Source organism: Centruroides sculpturatus, unplaced genomic scaffold, assembly GCF_000671375.1.
Source record: "Centruroides sculpturatus isolate CEXI.00-Female unplaced genomic scaffold, Cexi_2.0 scaffold389, whole genome shotgun sequence".
NCBI classification, from domain to species: Eukaryota; Metazoa; Arthropoda; class Arachnida; order Scorpiones; family Buthidae; genus Centruroides; species Centruroides sculpturatus.
The window spans coordinates 396,313-406,947 of record NW_019384624.1 but is presented as its reverse complement, the minus strand read 5'-3'; the positions used below and the strand labels follow the sequence as shown (position 1 = coordinate 406,947).

General features: G+C 34.8%; 2 protein-coding genes across 2 annotated transcripts in view; one reads left to right on the top strand and one right to left on the bottom strand.

Annotated features, from left to right (window-relative positions):
* LOC111625568 (alpha-amylase 2B-like) overlaps window positions 1-10,635 on the bottom strand; it is a 42,885-nt gene that overhangs the window by 687 nt on the left and 31,563 nt on the right. The window lies entirely within an intron of this gene.
* Window positions 2,804-10,533, top strand: LOC111625573 (methionine aminopeptidase 1D, mitochondrial-like). The gene is made up of 6 exons (XM_023368750.1): window positions 2,804-3,424; window positions 4,185-4,376; window positions 4,452-4,615; window positions 9,942-10,039; window positions 10,126-10,173; window positions 10,242-10,533. The coding sequence occupies exons 1-6, from the start codon at window positions 3,062-3,064 to the stop codon at window positions 10,382-10,384; spliced, it is 1,008 nt and encodes a 335-aa protein (XP_023224518.1). The 5' UTR covers window positions 2,804-3,061; the 3' UTR covers window positions 10,385-10,533.

Below are 10,635 nucleotides of genomic sequence, written 5' to 3'. Positions count from 1 at the left end.
ATGGAACCGATAAAAAAAAGTCCTTGGTGCACACAGGACGGGAAAAACACTAGTGTCAAAAAGTTAATTACCGATATATATTTATTAATAACAAGAGTATTTAATCGCTTTTCTTAAATATTCAGTAGAATTTTATGGATAAAAAGCATCGACATCATAGAACAACTAAACACATTCAAGTATTTTGCCGCCATATTTAATCGTTTCTGAAATGTAATGCTTTTAACACGAGGCACAATACGTTATAAGCTGTTATTGCTCAATTACGGGCATGCCTGACCCCGTAACGAGGTCAACTAGAATGGAAGAAGGATGAGTAGCAGTGTCCCGATTTGTATGACCATGATAAACTATGAATCGGGTTCGAATCTAAATCTCATTGCGTGGCCATTTAATGTGACGTTAGTTCTGACGAGAGGGGGGGAAGACTTTGTTTAACAGCGAAACCCGAGCCCTTATAAATGTCCTGAAAGTCCGATTCTTAAGTAAATTTCTTTGTTTGATTCTAGGTTTATTTGGTTACGGCAACGCGACACGTAGGCGATGTGCCAGTGAGATGCCTTTCTGGAAGACTTTCTATGAGACACTGGCCCAATTTAGATGTTACAAACATGGCCAACCCGTTGGCGATGCGCGAACACATGACCAAATATCAGTGTTCAGTGGTGTTAAATTATTACACTCGGCCACTTGTGGGCTTTATTTTTCGTTTATTTGCACGAACACATCACTCTGGTGTTTGGAAAGGGTATTATGAAAAAATCGCTCAATAAAAAAATTGGCGATTCGGATCCGGTTGGGTAGTTGGAACATGCAGATGGGTAATTGCTGTTAGGCAAAGACGATTTTAGGCTTTTGGAACAAAATATACATTTTTTTGTATGTTTTCTCTACTTTCTTGGGCCCACCAGTGGCCAAGCGGTTTTTTGTACCCTGAACTCTGGGAGTTCGGTGGTGCGTTCGCGCCTCGCTCGGACGGGCTGGCCATGTAGTGTTTTCCGGGTTTTCTCCACGTCTGTAACGCCTGAATAGGGTCCAGTTACCCTTAAAAAGACCTTCCGGAAGGCATCCCCTTAGGCAGATCGCCCAAGTGTTGTGTTGCCATAACTTAACCAACAAAGTCTAATTTCTTTTTGTTTTAGTAAAAAGAACAAAAATATTTAAAGAATATTACAGCAAGTTATTCTTTCCCCCGTGGGCCCTAAGATGACCTTTTTCAAGCCAATCGCGGGTTCCGTCAGATCTAGAAAGGGACAACCGGATGGTGAGATTCAAATTCCTGGGATTTTTTGACCCGTTTAAATTCTATTCCGCGTATCTTAGAGAGGTAGCTAGCACCTTAACTGTTCGGTCATTCGACTGTGCCGTCAATAGACTAAATTGTGCTTGGACTGATCATCCAGCAACACCAAGGGTCATATTCTGGTCACCGTCTCTCAGAAGCCGGTCGCTGATTGGTTAACCTAAATGATCAGCCAATCAGCGACCAGCTTGTGAGAGACGGTGACTAGAATACGGCCTCAGAATTCCTATTGTACGGAGTAGGCCAGAAGTCTATAGGAGGAAACCATCCTGCCCACTATAATCCGGGTAAACAGGTACAGCTTCTTCAAACAGGTCAGCAGCGGATCCAGAAATACCCAAAGTGGGGCTAATTAAAAAATTAAAACATTTGAATAATTAATTAGTACCTACTGTTAGCATGTGCAAGACGATTGTATTGCGGATGGTCTTATAAACCATATTTGTCGTCATAAATGTTTTTAAAAACGACGTTGTGAAGTTCGAACAAATAAATTTTAATTATTTTCGGATAATGGGGAGGACCAGTGCCGGCCCGAGGCAAGTTTTAGGATGGAGCGAGATCCCATTATGGCGCCCCCTTGGTTGCCCCTAATTTATACTCTTTAATTTTCTATACTACTGAGGCACCTCCTAGGACTTAGCGCCTAAAGTGACTGCTCCGTTCGCCCTATGGTAGGGCCGGCTCTGGGGAAGACTAATGCTCCAGTAGCCCTCTCCTTGGATCTGCCACGGATCATAAGCCGCTAGGCAAAGCACAATGCGGGAGCAGCCACCTCATATGCATTTGTAAATCAGGAGACCGTTAGCACGCGTGAAAATTCAGACAATCGTAGCCCAGATTCGATTCCGGTTTCGTAGAATGGTAAGTCGAAGCTAAACTAGCGCACAGTAAGAGATTATCGCTACAATTATGAAGGATTCGGGTTCGAGTCCGACCAAGATTTTCATAATTTATTGATAATGAGATGGCGCATCGTTTAAAGTCCCCATTCATGTTAGCCTATCCCATAAAATGTTCGGCTAACCCGTAATAAGAGAAACTAATCGTTACATAAAATCTCAATATGCGACCTGGCGTTACTGAAACTCGCAAAGTTTAGGAGCAATTACGACCTATCGCTTTAACGGCCGGATGGCCGATTGGTTAAGATGTCGGCCCACTGTTCTAGGGATTCGGAATTGAAACCGGACAGGTAAAAAATAACCCCAATAATTTTTTCGAGTGGTCCATCCGGATACGTCGGACCCCGTTCCTCACAGTCCAGAGCCCGATCGAATCCACAAAGGGCTTGCAATAATAAGGCCTTCTTACAAGTTAGTATCCAAAGAACGGAGAGTTAAAGATGATAGAAAAAAATGCATAAATAAAATTAAAATAATTATTATATTAAATGTTTATTTGTTTTATTCAAATCTCAAAGTATAAATTTTTTTAAAATATTTATTAAAACTGTAATTTAATTAAAAAGGCAGGTGGCGTTTTGGTTCTTATTGGTATCACGTGTTACGAAGAAATGTTATTGTCACGTGTCTAACGTATAAAATTATCAATTTGGCTGTAGGAAAACCGAAGAAATTAATTCTAAAATGATATTTAGATGAACGTGTTTTTTAATAGTCCTAACTTAAGATTTTAATTACGTATCGCTGATTAATAATTGTTAAGCATCAGTAAATAAAAAAAAAGCCACGTTTATCCCATAACGTTTCACAAGTTAGAAAATATTCCTGCATATACTTCTTTAATTTGAATAAAATGCTTGTAAGAAAGTTACATCTCGTGAGCCGCTTTGGTATACATCGAAATATAAAGTGTGAAGTGTTAAGATCCCATTACAGATACATAAATCAAAGTTTCTGTAAATTAAAGAATAATGGCATTTATGATATGATTAGTGCCTTTTCTAAAGAAGCTAAATATGACGTTGTGTTACCTTGGGATGTGAGCCCTCAAAAATTAGTTCCCCGTCACATTGAATGCCCCGAATATGCGGAGAGTGGTTTCGTGTCTGAAAAGTCGGCGGAGGTCGAAATAAAAAATGAAAGCCAGATTGCATCGTTAACGAAATCTTGTCGGTTAGCCAGAAGTATTTTGAATTACGTTAACGAAAACATAAAGGTGAAGATAAAGGTGTTCATACTAAATTGGTGGTTCTCGATTTTATGGTTCGTGGATTGCTTAAACTGAATCGTATAAGCGATCGCTTGTCCCCGTCGGTTCTTTATCCATAAAAAATTACTTTGAGTATGTGTTAAAAAATTCTATCTATTTAACAGATAAGTTGTACATAAAAATATTCATTCTTCTGGTTAAATGGTAGAATTTCGTTTCAGAAAAATGACTACGTCAGTCCATAGACCATATTGTGAGAATCACTTAAACAATGAAATAATAAGTATGTTCCGGTATGCATCAAACAGTGCTGTGATGTACCAAAATGTGTTCTGACATTCACCAATGAGTTTGTCGGGGTAGTTACTGATGCACGTTGCACTTGTCAGGCAGTGCCTATGGTGAGAAATATGACCACCTCCATGGTTACATAAACACCATTGTTACTACCCATTTGTATGTGCCCAAAATTACTTTGAAAAAAGTTTGCAAGTGTTAATATAGCTCTGATTGCTTCTGCCATCTTGTTAGTTTGCCAGACATTCCAGTAAAAGCTTATTAAACTGTTCACTGGTGCATTGGTTGTGGCTAAGACTGATGCATACTGGAACGTATCGATTGATTCTGTGTCATGAAATTGCAACAAATAAACTATTATTTAAAGAGCCAACTCATTTTTCTCTTTAAATAATGGTTTGCTTGTTGGTATGGTTATATATTTTGTTTTTAGAATTTACAAAAAATAATTCTGATTATTGCATTTAAGGTAGGAATGACGACCGAAGAAATTGATAATCTTGTTCACGAGATGTGTATTCAAAACAAAGCATATCCGTCACCTCTAAATTATATGGGTTTTCCAAAATCAGTCTGTACGTCTGTAAATAATGTTGCCTGTCACGGTATACCCGACAGCCGTCCGTTAAAAGATGGCGACATTGTTAGCGTAGACGTTAGCGTAAGTATTCGAGTTTACATTTAGAAAATTTGAATGGTATTTTTCTTAAACTAAACTGATGTTTATTATTAACAGGTATATATTAATGGCTACCATGGTGATTGTGCTGAAACATTTGGAATCGGAAATGTCGATAAGAGAGGTCGAAAACTGATTGAAGTTGCTAAAACTTGTTTATACGAGGCTATGAAGATTTGTCATTCGGGTCAATTTCTTTGTGAAATAGGAAAAAATATCAGGTATATATAATATTAGTAGTAGTACAGGGTATCCTGAAAGTTACTGTGCAGTGAAAAAAGTTTAAGTTTTATTAAAGGTGAAGTTTTACATATGATATTGCAGTTTCTCTACAGCAAATACTATGAATATCTCCAGAAGCCAGATGTGTGCACATGATGCTGCATATTGTTGAACATATTCTGGAGGGTGACAGAGATGATCAGTCTGGTGTGTTATGTAATTGTCATCTTTAGCTCCTCCAGAGTTGTGAGTGTTCTCATGTAACCGAGATAAAAATCTGAGAAAGTGAGGTCTTGTATACAATACTGTACATATAACTTTAATGTTACTACAAATTTCTCTCTGCACAGTAACGTTTTGGACACTCCATATTAAATAACATTAATTAAAAGAACTATGAAACATTGAAATGTTCTCTTTGGATTAGTAAGGATTATATTTCATAATTTGAATATACATAAAAATTTGCTTCTTGTCCTTTTCAAATTAAGTTTATCAAGCCTACGTATTTGTGTGATAAGTCCTCGGACTAGAAACGAATATATAGGCTTGATAAGCATAAGATTGAATATACATTTTTGATAAATTTGACTTAACAGTGGCAAAACATCTCGACAATCTCCGCAGCCATATGGCGATTTTGCCTGTGGAATGAATTTCATAAAATTCAGTATAAAATTAACTTTGAGAAAAATTAAAAGAAAGAAAATTCATTAGAAAAACTATTCATTTTTTAATGAATTTTTATTAATAAAATATTTTGCATAGTTTTGTGTAGAATGATTAAAATTGAGTGTAGAAAAAAAACTCAATCTTATTATTTTCAAGGAAAAAAATGTAGAAACTTTAATTTTTGACTCATCATCAGGACTACATCCATAGAACACAACCCTGATGATGAGCTGAAAGGCTTGAAAATGCTTGAGAATTAGCGTAAATATTGTTACGATCTCCAATAAAGCAGGAAGGAAATACATGCGTCTCGCATCTTTGTTGTCTGTTGGGACCATCAAAAATCGGTGACCAAATCAAATATCTTTATACCAATACGAACACAAAAGGTATGTATTGTTTTGTTTTAAAGTTTTATATACTACAGTTACACATATTGTTCATATACCACATAAAATATAACTAAAATATTTTTAATTTTATAATAAAGTTTAAAAAAATCACTTCTGGCACATTACTGTATAATAGAATGGAGATTATCAATCAAGAACATGTCTGAAAAGTTGACTTCTCTTGCAAGGAAAAAATATTCAATGTTTTCTAAGTTAGCTAGAGCTTCTGCAAATATTGGAGGAGTATTATCATCATCATTATTTATTTCACCATCATTGTCTTCATCATCTACTTCCTGAAAGTCAATAGTAATATCATAAATAGCTTCAATAATTTCTTCATTTAAAGGGTATGATGTCGGATACTCTTGGTTGAAAGAAACATATTCAAGTACGTATTAGTAGCGTCAACAATATATCACCGAAACACTTTAATAAGTCTTGCAGATCATATTCACTTGCATTTTTAGTATTTCTTGGTTCTTCACTTGCAGATATTTCAGCATTACTCATAGAAAGAAGGCATTGTGATCATATCCAAACTTCATTCAACATGTACACTACATGTTTTACTCTATCCTAGTTATTTTTGATCATGTTATGTATTAGGTTATTGCAAATGAAATGGTCAATTTTACTTCTGACAACATTTATTAATTTAATTTAAAACTTACATATTCAATCAAAATTGTCTCCGCTAACATTAATACACTTTTCTCAATGCAATAGGAATGAATTAATGTCAATTTGATAGAAATCATGAGAATGAGAAGCCAAATAGTGATTATATCAATATTTTGAACAATAATTTCTTTAGTTTTTAGCAATTTTTTTAATATTATTATTAAATACCGGAGCTCTAGGGTATTTGCATGGTTTTAATAGTATTTTTTTTTTATCTTTTTCAAACACATAATTAAGTTTTTTAGAGGTCATTTGACTTTGTAATGTATTTTTTTGGGTTTTATTGAGATCAGTATTGCTAAGCCATTGTTCTATTACCTTATTTGGATAATCATTTAGTCGAAAGATTTTATAAATGTCTTCTATTTCTTTAGTTTGTTCAACATAACTTCTCGTACATGTTTTAATTTTGGCAATGTACGTGTTAAATATATTTCTCTTAATATACATAAGTGTACTGGAATGATAGTTACTTCGTATCAATATATAAAACTGAACAAAGATCCTACATCATACATATGAGAAAACATGGAAAAAGTTTTTAAAAAGCTAATAATATTAACGTAGATGATTTTAACAATATTTTAGATTACAATTTAAGAATTACTAGGCTCAATATTAAAGTTAAAACACATAAAGTACAAGAATCATATAGACCATTAGTAGATATTAAATTTTACATTTTATATAATTTATAAAATTCCTTAAGAATAAATTAAATCAATATCACAATTGCGAATATAGTATTAAAAACGTAGACCAATTCATTGAAAACCTTTAAAAAACTTAATGGGTTTAAAATAAGGACCAAAGAGGGGTCATTATGATCCGAAATACATACCCACATCCAACAATAAAGTGTATATCATTAAGAGTTCCTTGTGTGATGTAATTTACTGAAAAAAAGCCAAAAATTTTAGGCTTAAAAAAATCCGCAGAAACCAGTAACGGAAATGATCAATTAATTAAAGATGAGTGTAGTACAGTGTGATAATTGGAGAAAAGTTTTGGTTTAATGTTATTAAGAAAAGAGACATTTTTGACATTTGTATGGTGTGATGACAGAAATTAACAGAGATTTAATTTGCTTATGAAATTATCTTTGCCGTTTCTACATGCTGCAGTTTTTCTGTAATGTTAATAAATGAGATCGTTTAAGATTCCACAGAGACATTTTGAATTTAATAATACAGGATCTTCCAAAAAAGAATGTTACTATTTTAAATTATTATAATTAAAGTTTATTATTATCTGAGAATGTCAAAATGTACATTAAAACATTGGAAAATGGTCCTAATTTCATATTTGCCCATTACAATTTTTCCATGCACGCTAATGTCACAAAGCATACATCCGTCTGATACTCATATTCTTCTCAGGTTCGCTATGGTATATCCATCATCACTCCTTCCACAATTCTATGGTTCCTGCAGATTGCTTGTGTTGCATGACGACAAGCAATTCTTATTTTGAGAACACAAAATGCCTTCTCTGTTGCAGAGTGGCCATTTTTGTCTGTGGTGCTTCCTAGAGGTAGTAGATGACGAGATATTTGAATACGATGGGAGACGAAACTTGAACGGTCACTCTATCGATTGGCATGCATTGTGTACTTCTCAGGTAATAATTAACATAATTTAAAATGGTGGCAGTCAATTAGGAAAGTCCTGTATACTCACTTACGGAATGTCTCAAAAAAATATTTATCTAATAATTTAGTCACAAGGAGCAAATATTTAGACATCAAATGCATTTTAAAGGTTAAAATTTCTATAGTAGCAAATAACAGACACTTTTTGAGTTTCTAAATCTCAAGTTGGGCCCACCAGTGGCCGAGCGGTCTTCGTACCCTAAACACTGGGAGTTCAGTTGTGGGTTCGCGCCACGATCGAACAGGCTGGCTGCTTGGAGTTTTCCGGGTTTTCTCCTTGCCGATAACAACTAAATAGGAGGCCAGTTTCCCATAAAAGTCCTCCTGGAAGGCATTCTTTCCCCTCGCGTAACATTGCGCCCCAGAGAAGGCAAAGAGAAAAACCACTCTGGGTACTAACCTTCCCTAGTAACACTTGGCATATTATTAACTACTTACTAATCTGCGCCGGGTGTCGCTGACGTCAGAAATCTGATATGGCACCAAGAAGAGAGAGAAATCTCAAGTTAAAGTTTAGACAAGTTGACAAATCATCTCAATATTTGAACCATTGACTTCTAGGCACTGCTGACACATTCAAACAAACAGACTGCAAATATCCGTCAGTTTCTCCATATAGAGCATTGCATATTTCTCTTTGACAGCAGTTAATTCACGTGTAAAGTGAATTCTATAAAACTTTTGACACAACGGTTCTAATGTCAAAAGTTTCGTAGAATCCGAGAAGTATGCAATATATACTCACCAATACAGTAACTGTTCGAGTTTCATTTCTCATCCGCATTCAAATGTCTTCTTGTCTACTATCTCTAGGAGGTGCGTAAATGAAAATGATAACCCCGCAATTAAGAAGGTGTTGTGTGTTCTGCGGTTTGCAAAGTCTGAATCGCTCATCGTTGTGCAACCGAGTAATCCGCAGGAGTGCAGAAGCTGCACAATTCTACAGTTCCTATAAATGTGGAGCCATGAAATTGTGGCTGCTGTGGGAGGGGTGACAATGGATATGCCGTAGACAGCATAGGAAGAATTTGAACATATGCCGTGCGAGGTGTTGAGAAATCGTAATGGGCAGTTTTCCAATGTTTTAATGTACTTGGATAATAATTAACATAATTACAATTCGTTTAAAATGGTAGCATTGTTTTTTGGATGACCTTATACACATAATTTACAATCAAACGATCCGCTGGATTTTTACTTTCTCGGCTGTTATATATAACAGAGGGAAAGTATGGCGATCGGTCAAAAAATGACCTGCAAGATTTTTATATTTTTATATTTGGAACCTCTAAATGTGAAGAAATGCAAAAAGAAATTTGGAGGTTTTTCTGTATGTATAGATGTTAATGTATGGGGGGACATAATTTTGTTTACTCTCTTTGAAGCTTAATAACTTAAAATTTTTCAGGGTGATTTGTGTATTAGTGGAATCAATGCTAACCACCAAAATTTATTAAATTTTGGTGGTTAAAGATCAAGGGTTGGGGAAATAGAGTGGGGTTATTTGTCATATCTCGAGTAGTGTCTGACTTAACAAAGATTTTACTCATTATTAGCATTTACAATCTTTTATAATAATTAATAAATATAAGAATATTTTAAAATAACATATCGTAACAGATGACACCATCGCAATTTTTAATTTTTTGTCAGGAAAGTTATGCAACTCGTTGCTGATTTTTTATTGGACTATTTTAAGCCCAATAAGCAAAATAAATACTTAAAATGGCCCAATCCAGCACATTGATTATTCTAATAAATCAGGTTATGGATGTTACCATATTCATATATACATATAATTTATGAAAATCAGACTAATGATTGTTATTGACATAAATAATGTATAAAGCATTAATATTTCGGAATATTGATTTTTTGATGATTTCGGACGGAAATACTAATAATAATTTTTATTTTTTAATATAGCAAAACTGCATCGGCGTCCGGATTTACGGTCGTACCAGCATTCTGTGGCCACGGAATAGGGACTTATTTTCACGGAGCTCCGCAGATATTACATTACCGTAAGAGTCGCATTTACGTTTCTATCGAGGTCGACCGTTTCAGATTAAAAGTTGATTTATATACAATTATATTGGTTTGTTTTCAGCAAATAACGAGAAAGGTGTCATGAAGACGGGAATGACTTTTACAATTGGTAAGTTAAAACTTTGAATTTATATTAAAGCTTATATTTGGAAACTTTAATTTTTAAAAACTTTTTAGAGCCCGTTATATGCGAAGGAAAACCGGATATCGTCGTCCTCGAAGACGGATGGACTGCGGTTACGCTCGACAATAGTCGCTGTGCTCAATTTGAACACACGATTCTAATTACAGATAATGGCGTTGAAATACTAACAATTTAACAATTAAATAACGTTTATATGTAAATACATAAAAAATCAATGTGAAAAAAGATTATACAGGGTGTCCAAAAAGTTACTATGCCGTGAGAAATTTGTAACAACATTAAAGTTACGTGTGTGGCATGCAAGTTGTATGTCCCGCATTTCCACTTTGTGGTAGATGGAATTAACACTTGCTCACACAGACATTCTAGTTTTTGGGCTAAAGTTTTTAAAAGACTTTGCCAATCGCATAATCTCCTATGGGATCT